Genomic DNA, 22,773 nt, shown 5'->3' on the forward strand with positions numbered 1-22,773 from the left:
AGTTGGTTAACTTTTTATTTTTGCCTGACTCTTCTCTTCCTGATTTCTGCTGCAGCAGACAATTGAAGAAACAGAAATTTCACAATAACAATACTAATATGTAGAGCATGTTTGCTGGACTGGAGGTCAAGTCATGACAGAGCTGATAGAATCCAGTCCTATCCATTACCCTCACTGCCTTCAGCTTGTAAGATTTCCTGCCATTTTACTAAACCAAAGAGGTCTGAATGAATTCAGAAGCAATGAAACTTGTTCTGCTTAGTTGAACCTCCAAACCTTTTCAGATGCCCCCTTCACTACTAAAGACAGCTTTACACACCCAGATAACATCACCATATTTTGAAAAATAAAAATAAATCAAAATGTGAGAAGTAGTTATGGCACTAAAAGACTAACCTGCCATTGGTCATATTCTGCTCTCTGGATCCAGACATTAGGAGAATTTTCTCCTTGTTAATTAGTTGGAGAAAACAGAAAACATATTCTTTTATTCCCCAGATGGAATCTCTCCAGTTCTGTAATATGCCTCAATTATTGGCAGTCTATCTATTTTCCATTTCAGAACAATCTCATATCTGCCCACTAACAGCTAAGAACTGATCATACTTTGGCACAAATTATCAAAGACATAGTTGGTGAAATGTAACCGATTTGAAGTCATTGGGAATTTTGCCATTCATATCAGTGGAGCCAGGATTTCACCCTGTCTATCTAGAATTTCATTAGTAATTAAAGAGAGTCATTTCTCTCAGTAAAAGGAAATCTGTTACCTCATTTGGAAAATTAAATGTCTGGACAAGGCAGTAACATTTGAGGCAAAGTTCCCAATAATGGGTATAGAGGTTTTTTAGAGATGTACAGGACTTTTGGGGAATCACACAATGTTTGTGGAACTCATTGCCACAAGACTTCATTGTGTCCAAGAGCTTAGCAGGATTAAAAGAAGGGCTGGACATTTATATGGATAACATGATTAAAAAGAGAAAGCATTTTGGAAGGTTATAAACCTTCAGGGGTCAGAGCATAAACCCATCTCTAACTAATAGTGATTAAAAAGGAACTGTCCTTGGGTAGGCTATCCCATAATGGCCTATTGCTGGTTTTCATTGCACCTTCCTCTAAAATCAGTGTTTCTCAACTGGTGGGTCATGACCCCTGGGGGACTCATGAAGGGCAATCAGAGGGATCACAAGACATTGAAAAATTGATTACAATCTGAAGCAAACAAAATCTCCCTACCCCACACGCCACCCTAGTTTGAGAACCACTGCATTACTTTACATTTATCCACATTAAATTTCATTTGCCATTTTGTTGCCCAATCACTTAGTTTTGGGAGATCTTTTTGAAGTTCGTCACAGTCTGCTTTGGTCTTAACTATCTTGAGCAGTTTAGTATCGTCTGCAAACTTTGCCACCTCACTATTTGCCACCTCTCCAGATCATTTATAAATAAGTTGAATAGGATTGGTCTGAGGACTGACCCTGGGGGAACACCACTAGTTACCCCTCTCCATTCTGAGAATTTACCATTAATTCCTACCCTTTGTTCCCTGTCTTTTAACCAGTTCTCAGTCCATGAAAGGATCTTCCCTCTTATCCCATGAAAACTTAATTTACGTAAGAGCCTTTGGTGAGGGACCTTGTCAAAGGGTTTTTGGAAAACTAAGTACACTATGTCCATTGGATCCTCCTTGCCCACAGGTTTGTTGACCCCTTCAAAGAACTCTAATAGATTAGTAAGACACGATTTCCCTTTACAGAAACCATGTTGACTTTTGCCCAACAATTTATGTTCTTCTATGTGTCTGACAATTTTATTCTTTACTATTGTTTCAACTAATTTGCCTGGTACTGACGTTAGACTTACTGGTCTGTAATTGCCAGGATCACCTCTAAAAGTCCCAGTGACTTGTTACCAGGGCCGGCTCCAGACACCAGCGTAGCAAGCAGGTGCTTGGAGCGGCCAACGGAAAGGGGCGGCACGTACAGCTCTTTGGTGGCAATTCGGCGGCGGGTTCCTCAGTCCCTCTCGGAGGGAAGGACCTGCCACCAAATTGCTGCCAAAGAAGCGGCGGCGGTAGAGCTGCCACCGAAGTGCCGCCGATCGTGATTTGTTTGTTTTTTCCCACCACTTGGGGCAGCAAAAATGCTGGAGCCAGCCCTGCTTGTTACTGTTAAATTTATCAATTAATTCCAAAACCTCCTCTAACGACACTTCAATCTGTTCTAACATTGCTCTAACACATCTGGTACTGGTCATTGTGAATTGCAAACAACAGGATAAGCTGGGTCATGGTTCTGATCCAGTATGGCAATTCCTATGTATCTGAGATAACACTTTGTCTCTCTTTCAGAATAACTACACTTAACATGGGAGGAGGGGAAGGTGTGGAATAGAGGTCACTAGCATAGCTCCCTGTCCTCTGTTTCTCTAATAAAAGGGCCTCTCCTCAGGAGAGGAATTTTAAAGGGAGAGACAAGGGTAAGGCTCCTGTGACTGGATGACTTTCAAATAGCTGGTTGAGTAGAAATTATCTGTATTATTTTTATTTGTTATTTGTATTACAGTAGCATCTATGTATTCCAGCCAGGGTCTGACCTCACTGTGCCAGGTCCTGGACAGCCAAATAACAAAGACAGTCTCTGCCCTAGTGGGCTTACAGTCTTAGTGCCAGACAGAACACTACAGGTGGTCAAAACAGACAAATGGTGAGGTGAGTGGGAGTCTGAGATGAGAAAATTAACAGTTTAGCAGAAAAATGAAGCCTTTTCTCAGTTCTTGCCTAACCAACATCAGACAAACGCTTGTTAATTGTAGTGGTTTTTTAGCTGGGCATAATTGTCACTAGTATCTGGTGAGAGGGAAGATACCCAGAACCCTTTATTTGTGTTTAGCTGAAATGTGCTATAGACTTCTTTAATAAAAGACCATTCCAGACAGGGATTTCTTCTGGTCTGAACCTCTGTGATGTATTGATCCTCTGGCCTCTTGCATTCTCTTATGGCTGAAGCATCTGCATCATCTGTCTGATATCCATTCTGTGAAGTCTACCTGGGCACTGATAAAAACCTAAACCAAATGTTAGTGCATCACCATCACACTACAAACAAAGTCAATTGTTCTTAGAGCAACTGAATCTCTCTCTCCAAACTACAGCACTATCGCCTCCCACTGTTCGAGAAAAGGCTGTTACTTTACAGACAGCACTCAAAAGATTTCCACTAAGATTTGTTAAATTCAATGACGGAGAAATAATCCTTTCAATTTTATTTGGGAGCTGAATGATGTGATGTTAAATGTGCCTACTAAGGATAAAGAATTTGCAAGGAATTCAGTTAAAGTTACATTTAATTTCAATAGGAGTTAGAAGCCTAAATGCCTTTGAGGATCTGGGCCTAAATTCTAACTTTAGTTATGGAAACTAATCTACAGCCCCCAAAAGAATTGTGAGTAGATAATAAGGCCTTTTACCTTCATTATATTGATCACATCATTATTAAGTGGGGAACAGGACAACCACTAGCTGAACACAGGGAATTCACCTGGTCCTTAGTGTCTCTCAAATTATAATCACAGAAGAACTTAAGGGGTGGTGGTTTCTGACACTTACATCTGAGTGGGAGCATTCTGAGGAAGTTTAATGGCAGAAGCTGGTCTGTGCTATATCTATCAAATGACAATGGACTAAGTTTAACCTCCAATAAATTACCAAACAGCGTAATATAAAGTTCAGCAAGTCCTACAAATGTAAGGAACCCCAGTGCTTATCTAAGATGTATGTTGTTTTAAATAGATTTATCTTGTTGCAATATCTTAAATTTGACTCAGGGTCTTTCATAAACACAAAGGCAATGGCAAATCCCACTATTAATCACAAGGAGGAGAAAGATGAAGGTAAATCAGTTGGTGGCACATAGAACAAGTGAATGATGCTGGCCAACCAGTTCATCTCTATTGCACTCAGTCTTTCTATCCTGGAAATATATAGATATAGCATCTGTCCTCAGCTCTGATTTTGCAATCAAGAGCAGGCTGAAGTTTGTTTTACATAACTACTAAATTTTGGCAGCAAAGTATAATCTAAATATCTTAGTTTATCTTTCTCCCTCTAAGGATTATAAGGCACATACCACATCACTCACCAGAACTGTTACAGTATGTTTAACAGGAGGACCATTGATTTCCTCACAATAAATCATTTCTTTAAAAAAATCCAATTTCTGCTACAAATTAGAAATAAAAATAACAGAGAGGCAAGAAAACTAGCAGCCTATTTGCTTACAAAACAAAATTTCATTTAATTAGAGCAAGAGAATTTCCTTTGATGCTCTTTGGCTGGCTGTAAATGAGCTGAAAGCTACAGCAAATGAGGACACCTTCCCCTTTGTACCCCAAAGCTATTTAGAAGGTTCTGACTCAGCAATCACCAGTTTAATAAACATTGCAGGGTCCAAACCTCTCCAATTGCCAGCAAAACCCAGTGTATGCAATTGAGCCAAGCAGAGCTCTCTTGTCTATCAGTTGCAATGTTTACATACATCAAAAGGAGCATTGTTTGTTGACAAGTGGATAATATCAAGTATATGAAATTGCTTGATGGGAACCAAACATTTATAAAAATGGTTTGATATTGGTTGATGAAACCTAAATAAAAATCCTTTCAATAACAGAGAACATGGTTACACTACATGGCAAAAAAGGCACGTGCAATACAGACTCATGTTTTGGTTTTCTATTTTAGAGCTATATCTTGGAAACCTTAATGGGACTACTTACAAGTAAGATCTACAGAATCAAGCTCTTTTAAAAAAATCATGTCCCCATGCAAATAGATCTGTAGATCTCAAAGCACTTTACAAAGGAGGTCAATATCATATACCCCTATTTTACAGATGGAGAAACTGAGGCACAGAGAAGTGCAGTGATGTTCCCCAGGTCTTTCAGCAGCAGCGAATTGAACCCAGGTATCCTGAGTCCCACTCTAATGCCCTACCCATTAGGCATTAGTGCTTCCCTAATGGATATTATTTCCATTCTTAGGGAAATCATACAGCAGGCTTGGATAGTCAGATGCTTAAGGCCTCTTGGCTGTGGATCACTAGGCATTTTCAGGCCTGCTCAGCTTTTATCAAAGCAATGTGTGTACTGGGCTGTGGAATGGCTTGTAGGTTCTTATCCTAGACTGGACAAAACATTCATATTGAACCTACTCAAACTGAACTTCAATACCCACTTGAGCAGTGGGATGAAAGTTTGCACAGTGGAGGATTTCACAAACCCTGTTGAACATTCTTCCTTCATCTGATTGGATAGCCTCTTGTATTTTCCTCAGTTAGGGTCCCTCTTTCCCCCCCACCATCATGCTTTGTGCACAAACAAACCTTGGAGCCCCTACTTACTATTGCTTTCTTCAGAGATGCCTGGTTTCCCCCTCTCACTTCCCTATGGGTCTTTGGAAGGGGGTGCCAGTTGCTGATGGCCCATTATGCTCAGGAAGCACCAGATACTGTTCAATTGTTGCCAAATCTTGTAGTATTATTTCAAGTCTTGTGATATTGGTGGGGTTTTTTTTTTAAGCCTCAGCTTCCACAGTCAAAGGATTGTGTGATAATCTCAGTTTTCTTTCTTTTCTTTTTTAATGTAAGCTTCTAGCTCTCTTGGTTGAAGAGAGAGCCTTAAAAATGTGGCTCCCAATGGCTCAAATGAAAAGAACCCCAAAGGTACTACTTTTAAAGTTCCCCTGATTTTTAAGCCAGTCTCCAGATCTTTGGTGGTAGTGGGAGATGACTCATGATGTTTGAATGCTTGGGTTGGCAATACTATGATTCCCTCAATACCAATGGTCTTGGGGCGAACTGGCGAGAAGGAAGTGACCTGATCCCAGCCCTCTCAGGGCAGCAGGACAGAGAAGCACTGCACTGCGCTGCACTGTATGTTGCTTCTGGTCCCTGACTGGATGACTCTAAAAGCCACATAGTTTTCAGAAATAAGTATGTGTGACATGTCCTGTAGGAGTATAGGCCCACATTAGACCTGGGTGAACTATAGTTTTAAATTGAGTTTGGATCTTAGCATGAGTGATAGGCCCAAAGCATTTGATGAAAAAGAATGAACTCACGAGAAAGAAGGATTGTTTGTACTAAAACTTGTAGTGAGCCTGGAAACACCAGTGTTATCTTATTTAAGGTTTGGACTGAGCAATAGAAATAAAGAAAACATGGCTAACTGGGCAGCAGGTGCAGTAAATAATTTGGTTAGAAATGCTTAGTCCAGTAGTGAGGCAAAAATATGGCAAAGTGAGATAAGGAGAAAAAACCTGAAGAGAGCAGAGTGCAGCCCTAAACTTCTTCAGCTGACTTTAGCTAAGGTCCAATAACCAGCAATGTCATTGTTTGTATGTTATTGTGTATAAAAAACAAAAGGCTTTCTAGGGATTCTTTGTCAGAGCTTTTCCTTGCCCCTCTAGACTCATGCCATGATGGGAAGGTATCTCCAAGGCCTGAGCCAGCTGTGAGTATTTGGCCAATGCTTCTAGCCATAGTGTTGCTAGGATATAGAATATTGGGGTGTATATGCGTATGTTGATATTTTGGATGTAATCAATACCAAGTGGCCTTTGAACTAATAAAGGAATGCTTGTTTGGAAACTAAGTTATAGTAAACCTTAATAAACTCATTAAGAAAATTGTTTCCAATATGTCCTCTTTCCTTAGTTATACTTTTGTACTTGCTGTCACAAATGTTAGTAAAAGCCAATAAAAGGGTCACAAAAACCTGCTGAAACAAAGTCTCAGCATCTGTTTCAATAACATTTTGCAAATCCTTTCCCAGTATTTCCCCAAGTTAGGAATAGTTTAGTTCCCGCATAGTTTTCTGTAGGATGCATACTCATGCCATAAAGCCTTCCGTGAATATGTCGATGGAGGCAAAAATTTTTTATCAGGAATAATTCTTCTAAAATTAAAAGCAGAAGCCCATATTTGCTGGATGCTATTTATTACTTCTCGGCATCCAAACAAATGCTAAAGCTTTATGCAACAAATAAGAAGCCAGGGGCCCTTGTTCCAAAGAACTTACAATCTTATTTCAGACATGCTAGAATGAAGAAAGTATCAAGATAGCAGGGAGGGATTGTGGGAGGATGGACAGAAGATATTGCAAAGAGATCACATGGTTACTCAACAAAGCTTGGAGCGTAATATGGTAGAACAGAAATTTTTGTTTTTCTTTGCTTTTGTTTAAATAAATGTCTTTACTGAGTTATTTCTTAAAGCATCGATGTAGAAGTGGGTCGTTAAAGAGGGTTTAAAGGCCTGCTCCAATTTTCATTACAGTTAATGTGAATCTTGCCACTGACTTCAATGGGGCTTTGGATCAAGCCCTAACTGAGAGATGAGGACCACTGTGGACTAGCCCATGGGTAGTGAACGACATGTCAGGAAATGCAGACAGCTGCAGGAGAAGCAGACAAATGTGGCATTGAGGCTGGCATCATTGGTAGAACAGCTAATGTGGAGGTCAGGTAGGAAAGCAGCAGTCACCTAAATCTTCATTTAACTCGTTTCTATTTTTTTGTTGTTGTTTTTTTTTTAATTTGCATAGTTATTTTTACACGAAGACTTTCCAAGGAGTGTTCAGTCACTCTTCATTTGCCATTTGAGTGGTAAATCTGAGCCATCATAGTTGACCTTTAACTCACCTCCCTCCAAGACGGCCATTCAGATGTTTTAGGATTTGTGTAGTACTGTATACTCCTATTTTTACATTATCAAAAAGATAATACTGGACACTCTTGATACAAAACATGGGGCCTGATCTAGCCCCAAATCTTTTTTGCATTATGTATGGCAATTCTTTAAATCACCTCAAGAAAAGTCTTCCGCTGTAATACTCTAAGTACAACTCCTAAATATAATTAAAACGAAGCAAAATAAATATCAATACACTGCTTTGTGCAGTGAGAAAATTACTCCTGCTGAGCACTAATCTTTAATCCATTGTATAAAGAAATTGATTTGTTAATTTACAGTTTCAGTGAAACTGATATTCCAGGAAAAGCCCTATGCTCAGTCTTTCAATAGATCTGGTTTCTGACTCTTTGTTTCTTAACAAAATGTACTTTGAGTCTTTCTTTTACAGTAGCATTAATTGGAAATCCTTTTCTAAAAGTTCCAGTATTATTTTATTAGTGCTGCCCTCTTTTATATTAAATTTAAGATGAAGTGAACTGCAGCTTTTAAACTTTATTTTTGATCCAGTTAGGCCAGTGTAACAATTCCAGATTTGGCCATCTATGAAAACCTAATAATATCTATCAGTAAGAAAAGCCTTAGGCAAACACAGCTCTTTTGAATTATAATTCCCCAGGAAGAAAGGACTCCTAATTCTCAGAATTCTTCATCTTTTCCCTGAATTTTCAGAGATGTGTGACCGTACTTGGCATACATTTTCTGATGATTTTTTATACACACACACACACACACACACACACACACACACACACACACACACACACACACACACAGAGGTGTTATGATCCTTCTGCATTTTTTACTGGAAAAAGTTATTACAAGGAGCAGTGTAACAGCAAATAAAGGGTAAATGGGGGTTAAATTAACTCTTGGATTTCTTTAGAGATGTCTAGATAGTGCAGTAAAAGGCACAAGCATGTTGCAATTTATTTTGCCATTAGTGTGCCAACAGGTCCTCAAAAGAATGGATTTGGTTCCAGTACCGATACTCTGCTATCTACTGTTGGTTTAGCGCTGCTTTCTTGCAACATTAAGAATACTATTCTGCCTGCATTTATGAGCCACTCATCTCTCATTTTTGCATAATTGATACAAATGAGGCATGCAATGTGGCTTTATCAAGTGTGTGAAAAATGGCTGTATATTACATGTGACTTGGAGACCTTTCCAATTACATGGGAAAGGGGAGCAGGAGGGACAGAGCACATCATGGAAAGTTTGAGGAACTGGTTAAAAGAATTGGAACAGGTCACATAGTTTCACTCTTCCATAATGTGAACACACTGAAGATGAGCATATTAACTTTCATCTATTTGATCATAGGGTCATTTTATAAACAGTAGATAGACTTCAACTACTAGCAACTGCACAGGTGTTATAGAAGGTGACATTTATACACTGGTATTTGCTTGTAGGAAACACAATGAAGACTCCCGAATTGTAGCTTAAAAATTCCACCTTCTCCATATTAACTGAAAAGTATCATTCCATGCCCAAATTTGGATGTTTGCATAAACGGAGGCTCCATTTATTCTTTCCTGCATTCAGAGTACACCCAGAACTAAACCCCACAGCCCAAACTCGTGATTTCTGAGCTTCAGAAACCCAAATGCTCTGGGCCATAAACACTAAGGAAGCCTTGGCATACAGGGAAAATCAATTGTTTTCTTATTATTTGTATTCTCATAGAACCCTGTATATGGGCAAGGACCCCATTGAGCTAGACACTATACAAACACAGAATAAAAAGACACTACCTGCCCCCAAACAGCTTACAAGCTACCACAGATGGATACATAAAGATAGAAGAGTACAAAGAAACAATGAGATAATACTGGTCAGCCTGATAAGCTGTGGTTTTAGCATACATTGTCAAGTGTGCTAACATTGTCTAGCCACTGTCGAGTTTTCTGTAGGTATCACAGCAAAGGAAAATTTTAAGGATGGATTTGAAGTAGGATACTGAGTTAGTTTTGCATGTGTTTACAGGGAGCTTTTCCCCAAGTGTGAGGGGCGGCATGTGAGAAAGCTTGAAAATTTAACAAGAGGACAGTGGCGGCTGACATCCTGGGAAGATCAGATCGGCGGCATGGCTGCGGGAGGTCCGCCGGTCCCGCCCCTTCGGCGTACCCGCCACCGAATTGCCACCGAAGCCACGGGACCGGCGGACCTCCCGCAGGCATGCCGCCGAAGGCAGCCTGACTGCCGCCCTCACAGCGACCGGCATGCCATCCCACACGGCTTGCCGCCCCAGGCACGCACTTGGTGTACTGGTGCCGCCCCTACTTGGTTGTAATAGCTTTTTGTATGGCACAGCCTAGGAAACACCTCACAGCTGAAGAGCAGGTGTAGGCTATTCCTCTCTTTTGCCTGACATACTGCTGGATCTGAGATCATGTAAAGAACACCAGCATGGTATCGTCTGAATGCTCCTTGGCTTTGGAACTCATTCCCATCTATGAGGTGGCAGAGTCTGGATTTGTTAGCCTTCCTCACATGCTGCATGCCACCACCTTTGTTCACAGGCATTTGGGAGGGGACAGAGGAGTGGTTTTTGTGGTGGCATTTGAAGGTTAAAAAAGAGGGATTTGTGCTGAGATGGAGTACGGTGAAGGCAATAAAATGTCAATAGTGTAGGGGCAATTTAGTTGATCTGACTATTGGATTTTGTGGCCTTGTGCATACTATGGTAAATGCACCCAGAGAATTTGGATGTGCTTATTTTCATGGATTGATATTTATTTAAAAATAAATACTTGTAGTAGCAAATAGTTTATGTAGCATTGTAAATCTACATTAATTTTTACAGAGAAGATATGCTGGGTTCTTCTGCACATGGGACCGTATTTCCAAAAAGGTAGCCTCTGGCCTACACTTAAATAGCTTAAATAGGTTTTTAATGCCCATCCTATTAAAATAGCTAGTCAAGTGCCCAACTATCTATTCACATTTGTTATTACCGATTTGTACCCTCAGTCACAGTAACCGCACATGCAATTAAGGGTGCACTTTTGTATGTGGATCCAAGCCTCTAACTCTGGCCCATAGTATTGAAAATAAATGTAAAGGATAAATTATCAAAACCCTGCTTGCTTGTCCCAGATGGATGGAATTGCACACTATGCTAGCTGAACATTAATCTGTATCTGTTTATTCGTGACCTTAAGAACAAATTAACAAACTCGTCTCTCATATCTTATTCATGCTAAGAGGTGTTTAGTTTATCAGTTTGTTCTTAAGAGTTAAGTCTTAGTGTAACCCACACACCACCTGGGTGTGGTGTTCTGTCCCATCTAGTGGCACCAAGACCACTAAAAGAGATTAATGAATCTGCTACAGCCTTAGCTAAAGGCTGTGTGGTGTTTAGCTCATGCAGTAGAGGCTTATGCACTACGCTTCAAAGATTCCAGATTTGATCCCACCTGCTGATGACCAGAGTCTGTCGTGTTACAAGTATCATTAATCTCTCTCTAAGTGGTCTTAGTGTCACTAGATGGGATAGAGCACCACACCCAAGAGGTGTGTGGGTTACATTAGTATTGCAAGCCAATACGTTAACAGGTATACATTTGACATATACCCATTCACTTCCTTAGTCGCTCCATGACTGAGGAGGCAATTGAGCATCAAAGGGGCAAATTACTTCCCTTTTATCTTTCCACAAAGAAGACCTCCATACACCAAAGAAGAATTCCATCATAATACAGCACCATCTCCCCCAATTTCTGTGTGTCCAGGGTCCACGTGGGGTAGGGAGTGGAAGGAGAGTAGGTGCATCGAGGGGATGTATGTCACTCCCCATCCAAGTCTAACCCTAGAGATGTTACAGGGAATGAAAGAACAGGCCCAGAGGGCAGCTGCTGCTGCTGTCAGAATGAGTCCCTTTTAGAATGACTCCACTGAGTGGCACTATCAGGAAGCTAAGGGAGGAGGAAAGGCAGGGGGCAGAGGAACAGGACCTGCATCCCTGGTCCTACTTCCTTGGGATTGGCACTAGCCCTTTTTCCAGAGGGGGACAAACCTCTCCTCTCAACTGTACAAGGAGGAAGATGCTCAATTAGGGATTGAGGCTCCCGCCTTTTAACATGGGAGGGAGCGACCTGACCCAATGGATGGAATATCGTTTGTGCTTGGACTACCGTGCATAGCCAGTCCCTTGGCCCAACACAGCTCTGATATGCAGTCAGCACAAATCCAGTGATGTGCTGCCAATATTGGCAAAAGGAGGTTCCCACAATTCCCGTCCTTTAACCAATGACTGAACCCTGCATACCAGAATTGCATATGTCTGCACATAGAATGGATGAGGAAATGATGAAGTTTATTAACATGTTTTCCACTTAAACAAAAACACTCTCCACTTCATCTGCATGTAACAATAACCAAGGAGTGAGACAGAACGGCTTGGCCAACACACTTATAAATGCACTTCACTGTAAATGTTTATATTATGCTCCTGAAAAGTATACTGAGTGTATTGCTAGCATCGCATAGTGCTCACTGTTTACAACTGAAAGGGAAATGAGTTATGTTCTTCTGGGGCCATATTTGGAAGTTACTAACATTTGCTGCAATATGGTCCATTCCAGTGGACAACAAAAGTGTTCCAAATGTGTTTGTACGAGCCCCAGGGATCAACTCTCTCTGCTAGGGCTGATTAAGCAGTATTGAGAGAAACGGTGAACTCCCATCAGAGACAGGGAAATCACTTCACTCTCGTCAGTTCACTGGACTCTCACCAGCTCACTCCAGCACATCATGGCAAAAGCCTCATTTGGAACATGGAATCATCTAGAGCAGAAGTTCTCAAACTGTGGTCTGAGAGCCTCTGGTGTCCACAGAAATATGGCTGGTCACACAGACTTGGCTCTCTTTCTCATTACTGCATTCATGCACCTCATCAATGCATTTCTCATTGCATTAAAAGACATACCTGTATGCTGAAAACTCTCCTAATAATACGGTACAATATAAGAAATTGCTGTAATTATCACAGGCATGCTATGTGATTGCAAAGGAGAGAAGAGGTGAAAAAGTTTGAAAACCTATGAACCAGGGGAACAGCATTTCCACATTGCAGCTAAAATAAGCCTTATTTGCTGCTGTTTATTGGATAGCTGCCCCCTGGCATCACTGGAAAGACTTATTCCTTATTATATTGTTTTGGGAGTTAGTTAATTTATTTGGCCACTTACACATGAACCCAGTACTTGTCCTACAGACTTGCTGTGAAGACCACTAGGACACACTGTACTAGAGTATACAACAAAGCTATTCAGTTTACTATTCTGCCTAGGTGACTGAAGTACCAGCATTTTACAAAATGACTAGTTCAGAAACAAATTATTTGTGAGTCACTGCTCTCTGCTGCAATTGTTCAGGGTTTTTTTGTGTGCCTGGTAACTTGACTTTCCTTTGATTTCCCCCTCCCTCCCCATGCCATTTAACTACAATTTTATATTCTAAAGTTTACAGAGTTGTTTTATACAATATATACAAACAATATGGAAAAGAAATATAGAGGATACTTTTCAATAAGCAAAAACTAGGTACTAAATGAAAAACAGATGTTGACAACTAGCAGCTCTGCTTGGGCCCCAGTTCTCACTCACTCTGTTTTAAAACTTGGGGCAGAGATGGAGGTGGGGCAAATGTGCCTAAGTCATTTTTGTGTGCCCTGCATGCTGGACTGTTCAGGGCCCTGCCCAGCCCCTGGTATAAGTTAGAGCAGCTCAGAAGTTACTCTAAGTCAGTAAGCTTCTCATTGTGAGTCTCTTGTGAGCTCAAGGAAGCAGTGAGTAGCCATAGAGCTCTGCATTGCAGGCTGTCCCTGAAATACACTAATATGGCTCTCACACTAGGGGCTGGGGCTGCAGGTTTGTATAGCACTAACACAAGCTTGGTTCTAGTTGGGGTGGTCCTCTGCACAGAGGGTACTCTCAGGAAACTGTTTGAAACCCCTTTTAAGTCTTTTATTCTGCACATGTATGTCTTATTGTCTAGTCTCTGTGATCCTATGTTTGTGTATAGCCTCAGAAACAGGATGATGCCAATCACAGTCAGATGTGCTCTATCTCCCTAGCCCTGCTATTGTGTGACAACAAAAGCCCATCTACAGTTAAAGGTAACTTTTCAAAGTGGGCTTAAGAAAAATGGACAGGATATTTTGAATGAGGACAGCAAGGCCAGTGTCTGCACTGTGCTGGCTGGGGCTCAGAAACTGGTTCACACAGTAGGGGGGAAGGGAAGGAATTCAGTATATGCTGTATAATGAGACATTCTTAATAATCAAATCCCTCATTCACACCGCTTGCTCTCTGGGATTCATTCAGTTGGCTCCAAACACGAGCCTGTTCCCTCTAAAGGGCCTTGACTCCAGCTTGTGAAGGGGGATGTGTGCTCCACATAATAAGCATGCTACTTAGTTTCTCTGAGTAAAGAAACGAGAACCAACCACAAGTAGGGGGAAGGTGGAAAGTAAGTGCTGCCTCTCCTTACCCCTGTTACCTAAATTGGGCTGCAGCTGCTGCTGCCATCAGGTGTCAAGAAATCAAGGAATCCAGTGGGGCAACCACACCCAAGCCTCCTGCAGTGAAGTGGTTGAAATGTCCCAAAGCTATGAGTGGAACAGCAGGGATTGATAGACACCCCTGGAACTCCCCATGCAGAAGCAGTAGCACAGTGCGTTCTCAGGGAGCTATCCCCTAGTGACAAGCAGCATAGTCCTGGTAGTGATGGAGACCTCTGGCGTGGATGCGGCTTGCTTTGTGGTATGTACAACCTGGCTCTGGGATGCACTGAGGTTCTGCCTTCAGGGCTGGCAGCAGCCCCACCCCTTAAAAAGACAAAAACTGAGCATGGCTGGTAATCACTGTTCAAGATTTATTAATTTGGCCATTAGTGCTCGTTTTCAAAATACCACAGGCAATTAGACTACTAGACTATGGTTACTTGTTCAAGTTTGGAATCAAGGTTGTTTATAAGAAAACAAAAATACCCCAGACCAAGACACTTGCATTTATTTTTTTGTTTTTCCTATTCAAAGTTGTAAGGTGGCCACATTATTTTTAACTGCTAGATAAAATGGTTTCCAGGCTGTGACTTTGCATGCAAATACCAGCATGCTGCAAACATTTACAAACAAGCTATATGCCCCTGAAAATAGGAGGTTTGACAGAAGTGCCAATCTTGATTGCAGTGGCACTGGTATGACACTAAAATAAGATTCCATCAGCTTTGTTTACCATGGCACTGGGAGTGACTCACTAAAGCTACATCCAAAAAGCATCTTCAAACTGAAGCTGCATTAAAATTATTACCATTTGTATTGTTTATACATATAATGTTTAAGTAGTGCTTAAACATATAACAACTTTATGTTGACTGCTGTTGCCATCTGTCCACATGCCATCTTTAGACCAATAAACCCAATAGCTTTTCTCCTTGCTGCACCTGCAAACATCTAAAGGAAAGATTTAGCCCTTGGTCAGCTTTCTTGGTTACCTCTGAAGGTCTACTCACTATTTACGCCTTAAAGTTCCATTAATAGAATCATACTGATGTGTGTATATAGGGAACAGGTTCCATAAGAATGCATTTCAGGGCAGGGGGATGTCACTAATGTATGGGATTGAAGAATAATAAGGAACATACAGTAATATAAAAAGAATTAACTGCTTCTTTACCCTGTTGGCAATGGAGCAAATCCTAATTCCAGGTCAGAGCACAAGTAACGAGGCTATGTGCTGGGGAGTTCTGCAGGGGCCAGGGAGGGAAAGAATATTCCACTTTTAGGCCACACAGCAGCACTGGAACCACTTGGAGTGCTACTTCAACCTCAGGAAGGAAATGGCCAATAGATCCCAGGGTGTTGAGGGTAGAATGGCTAGTCAATCTGTGCAGTCAGATTCATGCGCTCTAGCCTACTCCTCTACATGCGGGTGCTGAGGGGCAGCTGTTGTAGGGATTTAATACATCTACCTCCCTGCATGAAGCCCTGGCATTCTGTTCCACCCATGAGATGGGACGACATCACTTTCACTGCAGTCACACTCTCAATGTCTGCTACTAGGGTGTGGAGTGGGATTTGCCACAACGTGGAGAAAGTGATTTTTTTTTTTTTTTTAATAAAAAGACAAATGAATATGAGTCATTTATACTTGTGATGAGACTATGGTACCAGATTATAAATGTTCAAATTCTTAAACCACTCTTTCCCACATCTGGCCATTTAAACAACATTTTGACTGATGCATTCTTTTTTTTAACAAAAAAGAAAGATCTGAATATTCAAGAATAAGTAACTCAGTGTTGGCAATTGAAAATAAAAATTAATAGCAACATAACCATAAATACTGTGCGCATATGATTATACATCATCACTGCAATACGCCTTACAATAAGAGACACCAGGTTCTATTGTGCAGTTTATTCAGCTTCATATTTAAAAAAATTACTAAACAGTTGACAATTCACATGCATAAACTCAAAACATTCCAGCTCAGAAAAAGTATTGATTTTTTTCAGTTTTATATTAAGGTTTTTAGGACAGACAGACAGACATTCTGGATGTATGTATGTTTGTTTTCTAAAGGCCATAATTGACTGAAATTTTCCATTTGTTAACAAATCTAGTGAAAGTGAGTCCTGGTAGTATTTAGTTTCATTTCTTATCTTTTCAGTAGTGTATATCAGATGAGGGCCAGTGTGATTTGGAAGGAAAAGTTATCTTCCGCAAAAGTTTTCTTCAACAATGCCTTGATTTGGAGTGCTGAATAAGCCACTGTAATGTTATGTCTGCAAGGATAGATAAAAAACAAATAATCTATGAAGGGACATGAGAATGCTAGCGGGTCGTTACAATAAAAAAACAGAAGCCTCACATTTGACTTTATATCCATTTCAAAAGTGGCAGGAGTGGGGAGAGAAGAAAATTGCTGCAGTCTGCCTCAATTTGAGAAGAGATGTGCATGGCTGATTTCACTGTCATGCCCTCATTGTCATCAAGCCTTTGGGGTATGTTTCAAGGCCAAGACTTTCACAGGTAGCTTACACTCTTGGTCACTTTACAGATGACCCAACCCCAGCTGTGATATGCTCAAGATGGGAGTTCCCACAGTTTCCCCTACTTGTTTATCAGGCTCCAGGGATGGGTGGAGGAAGGAGAGGGAGTACTGGGTTAGTGCATGGTAATGATTTCTATTGCTCTGCCGAGGACAAGGGATTACTTCTTGCCCTGCTCTTCTCCAGCTTTGTATAGGATAGAAAAGTCAAGCAGATCGATCCTTAGCTGATGTAAATCGATATAATTCCATTGGAGTCAATGGGGCCCCACTGATTTACACCAGCTGAGGATCTGGCACTATTTTGCTAAAGGATGGAAAAACATCCAATATTTAAATAACTAATCTAGAGAAGTAGTCTGGGAAATAGTGAACTACTTAGGGCTTAGTTGGGATGTATTTGAATTCAAGGACATTCTAGTACAGAGAACTTAAAGCTTAAAAGTCTGCAACAGCCCCAAGGGTAACATATACTTGACAGCTGCCTACAAGACCAGTAACCATCAGAAGTTTATTAGATTAGATAACATACGGGTATCTTTCTATCTCGGAAATAACATTCTGAAAGTATTACAAGTTGTATAATATATTTAGTTTATGTTTAAAATGCATCTTAAAGAGTTCAGTTAAACTAATTTAATGATTTTCTGCAGAATTAAATGTCTTTCTAACTGACTAGTCTATTTGCTTCCTAAAATTTCCAGACTGTTTTGAAGGGTTGCTTTAATAGCAAGCTTGGGTCAAAATGTCTCCAACTATAAAGGTAAACAGATTTACAAAGCTGCCTAAGGGAGTTGGATGCTCACTCCCCATTAAAATCTCAATCATAATGTATGTAGTGTACAGAAAGCATTGTCAAAATAACATGCTTACCTATGTTATCCTTTTCTTTACAGGAAATAGAATAGCAGCAGATTTCTCGGTCTTGAATAGCTGAAAGGTTTCTATAGAAAGTAAATTCCATTAAGTAGTTTTATTACTTCACAAAAACAGACCCAAGCATTTTCCACACAATCCACTAAATTACATGTTTGTAAATTTGTATTCAAAGGGCCAAACTCTAACCTCTGACATGCAACTTTAAAACTCCACTATTGCTTACAACAAATGCATTTTTTTAAAGTGTTAAATGTTTTAAGGGCTTCAAGTCCTTTCTGATTAAGCCAGGTTTAATCAAGAAAGATAGAAAAGAGTAGGCATCCATATGTCTGAGACAATATTGCTTAGTAGTAACTAGGAAACAGTGCCTTGTCTTAAAAGCTTAACTTTCACCCTTTTGTATCAGAAACCAAAGATTTTACAAGTTTACTACATTTTGTATGTAGTATCGAGAGAAGCTTAACAATAATCTTTGGGAGGTTCACACCATCATACAAAGTTTATTAGGTTAAGAACTAAGGCAGGGATCCGCAACCTTTGGCATGCGGCACGCCAGGCCAGGCTGGTTTGTTTACCTGCCACATCCGCAGGTTTGGCCGATCGCGGCTCCCACCGGCCTCGGTTCGCCGTTCCTGGCCAATTGGGGCAGTGGAAAGCGGCGGCCAGTGGGATCCGCGATCGGCCGAACCTGCAGACGTGGCAGGTAAACAAACCGGCCCGGCCCGCCAGGGTGCTTACCCTGGTGGGCCGCGTGCCAAAGGTTGCCGATCCCTGAACTAAGGTATCTAAGATTCCTGTATAAATGTGGATGCTGCCTGGGGTGGGAAAAAAAATCTGTATTTTAAATAATATTTTTAGTCTCTTTTAGGCACTTATATGGCCCCCACTATTTAGTGTCTGAGTGTCTCACAGTCTATAATATATTTATCCTCACCACATCCCTGTGCGGTGAGGATCTGCCATTATCCCCATTTTACAGATCTGGAACTAAGGCATAGAGAGGTTAAGTGACTTGCCCAAGTTCACACAGGAAGTCTTTGATAGAGCAGTGAATTGAATTCTGGGCTCCCGAGTCCCATCTTAGTGCCCTAACCACTGGACCATCCTTCCTCTCTGAATTCTTTTTCAAAAGGATTGCATCCCACAAATAAAAAAATGTAGTTTGATTCATAGCAACTTATTTAAGCAAAATTACTGCTGTATTGGCAGGGCCCTACCAAATTCAGGGTCCATTTTGGTAAATTTCACAGTCATTGGATTTTAAAATTTGTCAGTTTCACAGTTTCAGATGTTTACATCTGAAATTTCATAGTGTTGTAACCATGGGGATCCTGACCCAAAAGGGGCTTGCAGGATTGCCACCCTCACTTCTCTGCTGCCAGTTGGGCTCAGAAGGTAGGTTTCCGGAGGTGGGTCTGATCTCCCCCATGTTGCTGGGAGCGTCCCAGTCAGGGGCTCCTAGCTGCTAGTCCTGGTGGGGCTGGGCTCTCGGGGGGAGATCAGACCCACCTTGCTGTGGAGTTTGCTGCAGCAGGGGGAGGTACCCAGAGATGGGTCTGATCTCCCCCCGGAAGTGGCCCCTGCAGGGGAAAAAGGAAGTCCTGTCCCTCCCCAGCCCCGTCGGGACTAGCAGCTGGAGCCTGGTGCATGCAATGTGCCCCTCCCCCTCCCCCCTCCTTCCAATAGCTAGATTTCACTGGGGAGATCTGATTTCATGGTCCGTGACACATTTTTCATAGCCATGAATTTGTTTAGATCCCAATGTATTGGACTTCTTTGTATAAAAGTAGATTTCCCTTACCCACTGTATTAATTTAAGCAAGTTTCAATAATCAAAATCTTTGTGCTTTGGTTGCATGCCAAAAATACTGAGTTGCTTAAATTTACAGACAATAGTTTCAAATGAATGAGAGTCAAGCATAAAACTGCCATTACAATGCACCCTGGATAGCGTAAGAAAGAACATTACTCTTTACATTAGTTGATCTTCAGTGATGAGAAAAAAAGATATCTGAAACAACTTTATACAACTGAAACTATCAGAAGGAAAGATTCAATATTGGTTTCCTCAGTCATCAACCATTGCTATTTTAGATGCCAGTGCAGCTAAAAGTGGAACATCTGAAAATGTAAAATAGAATCTGTAACTGCTGGTCACTGCAGCACACTTCCAATGATTTTGCCTTTACACACCAGCTTTTCAGAATGCCACAACTATTTAGATAGGCCAGCTACTTACAATTTCTCAATTAGCTGTTTTTCATCCAGTGCACCAGGAAGGTCTCTTTTATTTCCAAGGACTAACACCTGTGAAATAATTCACATTCAAATTCATGTAAATAATTTCATGTAAAATTTGTTTTATTTTATTTACTATTTACTATCACAATTTCATTCCATTAGCTTTAACACCTAAATATTTAAGACACGATGAGCTACATTCTCAAAAGTGACTAGTGATTTTTGGGTGCCAGACTGGAACACACCTTAAAAGGGCCTGATTTTCACAAAGGATTGAGCACTCACATGCTGAAAATTACATCCTTTTAAGGTGCTTCAAGTTAGGCACACAAAAAGCAGCCAGTGCCACATTTCGCCCCCCTTCCCCCCCCTCCCAATATCCCTTCCATGCAGAAGCAATCATAGGAGTCTCCATTTAGAACTAGGTATGAGAAGTAAGAAAAAAAAATAGATGCTTGTGCTCATAGAACTACATAAAGAATACAAAGTGCACCATGTATAACTTAACTCTCGATAAACATCCTGTATATTTTGTGGAAGACAAAATAAGAGACCGAGGGGTTTTAAAATCATGGTCATATTACTGTTTTAATGTATGTCACAACTGCAAGTAAAAGTCCAGATTAAAATTAAACAACACATTAAAATTCATTCATTGTCATCTTTGGGTTAATAACACTATCTTACTAATATGCCAAGGAATAACTACAGTAAATAAAGAATAATTCAATACTAGTTACTTACAACAAACTAATAAGTAAAACCAACATACTACTGCAACCTGAAAATTTGGGTGTACCCACAGACTGTGATATAACAGCACACAAAAGGAAAAGAACTTCATTATGCATGGCTAAAAATCTCAGATCCATTTCAACCTCCTCATGCTCAGGAAGGAAGGGGCAACAGTATGGGGAAATCTGATGAAAAACTGAAATAGGCGTTCCGTACTTTCTTGTCCCTGTCCTTATAAATCTGTAGTTCTTTTTTGTCCCTGTCCTTATAAGGCTGCAGTTCTACTTTCTCTTCCCCATTTGACTGGTCCAATAATATGCAGTGAGGTTACAGAGGGGGTCTAAAATCTTTCTGCTACAATAGTGGGTGGGATCAGAAATTCTGCCTGAATTCATTCTACAAATCTCAGTTTACTGCAATGATTTGGATGTTGGTCACCGGTCTACTCCTCCTCACCCAGCTCTCTTTTAGCTAGCATTTTCCTAGGTCAATGACTGGACAGAACTGAAAGTAGCTGCCCACAGAAAATATGCAGGGGTCAAGCAAAAGCCCTAAATTCCTAATACTCTTTGTCCTGGGTCAGAGAACAATCTATTTTCCTTCCCAAAACAGCATCTCTGTGGATGGGCCCCATGTCCTCTTTTGCTGATATCTGTATCCAGGCAGAAAAATGATAGAAGGCTGAGGATAACCTATTCTAAAATTGCAAATTATCTTTAACAAAACATTCAGTTCCACCTCCTCAATTACTTAATGGTGCTTCAAGCTCACATTATTTTTTGCCAAAAGTCAAGATCCTGCTTGAGGAGAGAATAATTTTTGCATTCATTTTTACTTTGCAGCCAAGGTCTTCCTTAACCTGTAGAAGCAGAGGACTATTTCATGCTTGAGTTCTGCTAACCAACCTCTACAAAGACAAGTCTCAGCAATCTTAAGATATTGCTACTAATACCTCTGGGTCACCAGTTCAAATCTGGCCCATACTGGTACTGACTGAAAACTATTACCAACTGATAATGCCCTATGTGCAATTAATTTGATAGGCTCAATCCACCTCCAAATTTTTATTGACCTTTACACTGGAAGATGTACAAACACACTGTAGCAGCGATACCATGTGATAATAACCAGAGTTCTGTGAAAAACTGTCACAAATTCTCACAAAAACAAAACTGGGTGAGAACTGGATTTTATGTTTTGTGGGAAATTCTGTGATTTTGAATTTTTTTCCATTCAGAAAAGGAATAAAGCCAAAACATTTAGAAATGTATTGGAAAACAAAATTCTCAAAAAAAATAGTTCAGGTCAATCAAAGCATTTCATTCAGATTTTGACCTTTTAAAAAAAATTAATATAAAAAAACTATTTTGTTTCAAAAAGTAATTTTGAAACAAAAAATCAAAATAGTTCATTCTGAAAATGTTAAAACACTACATTTCAACATTATTGAAAAGCTTCATTTCTGTTTTTTCTAAACAAAATTCTATTGAAATGGATGTGTTTTATGCAATGTTTCAATTTTTACAAAAATGGCATTTTTCATCAAAAAACACTTCTATGAAAAAATGTCCAACCAGTTCTAGTGTTGTGTAGCCAACCGGCATCACATTTGGGCTGGGATTTTCAAAGGCTTCAGAGAATGGGAGTTCAATGGGAGTTGGGTGCCCTTAGTTTTCTTTGAAAATAGCAGCCTAAGGCTATACAGTCTAAATTCACATGTGAACAATTAAGTAAGTAAATAAATCCATTTATTCATGTCTGAATATCAGTGACACCATAGCAGAACAATTACATAAATACAAAACCTCAAAAACACTTACTGGAATTCCATGCAACTGTGGCTTGTCTATTAAGCTGTGTAGTTCATTTTTCGAAGCTTCTACTTTTTCTAAATCTGCTGCATCCACCATGTAACTAAAATGGGGAAATTGTCACTTGTACTTTTATCCAATACACATAGAAAACATCATTAAAAATATCTGAAATGTGTCAAATGTACCCACTCCTCCCCCACTGAGCAGATGATTTTAAAAATATAAATTTTTCCTATTTCATTGGGAATAAAGAAAAAAAGAAGAATTAAATACAGGCTGTGGGAAGAT

General features: G+C 40.3%; 1 protein-coding gene across 2 annotated transcripts in view; it reads right to left on the reverse strand.

Annotated features, from left to right (window-relative positions):
* Positions 1 to 14,751: 14,751 nt before the first annotated feature.
* The window catches only part of LOC128834325 (ADP-ribosylation factor-like protein 8B), a 35,084-nt gene continuing 27,062 nt past the window's right edge, over positions 14,752 to 22,773 (reverse strand). The window contains exons 4-7 of one of the 2 annotated variants that reach the window (XM_054022940.1): positions 22,492 to 22,585; positions 19,935 to 20,002; positions 17,690 to 17,760; positions 14,752 to 16,550 (exon numbers count right to left, since the gene is read on the reverse strand). In XM_054022940.1, coding sequence (XP_053878915.1) covers positions 16,501 to 16,550; positions 17,690 to 17,760; positions 19,935 to 20,002; positions 22,492 to 22,585 — 283 coding nt within the window. In that variant the 3' untranslated portion in view covers positions 14,752 to 16,500. The remainder of the gene's footprint in view (positions 16,551 to 17,689; positions 17,761 to 19,934; positions 20,003 to 22,491; positions 22,586 to 22,773) is intronic. The other variant, XM_054022950.1, reaches the window with a different exon arrangement.

This window comes from Malaclemys terrapin, chromosome 1, assembly GCF_027887155.1.
Source record: "Malaclemys terrapin pileata isolate rMalTer1 chromosome 1, rMalTer1.hap1, whole genome shotgun sequence".
Classification (NCBI taxonomy): domain Eukaryota; kingdom Metazoa; phylum Chordata; order Testudines; family Emydidae; genus Malaclemys; species Malaclemys terrapin.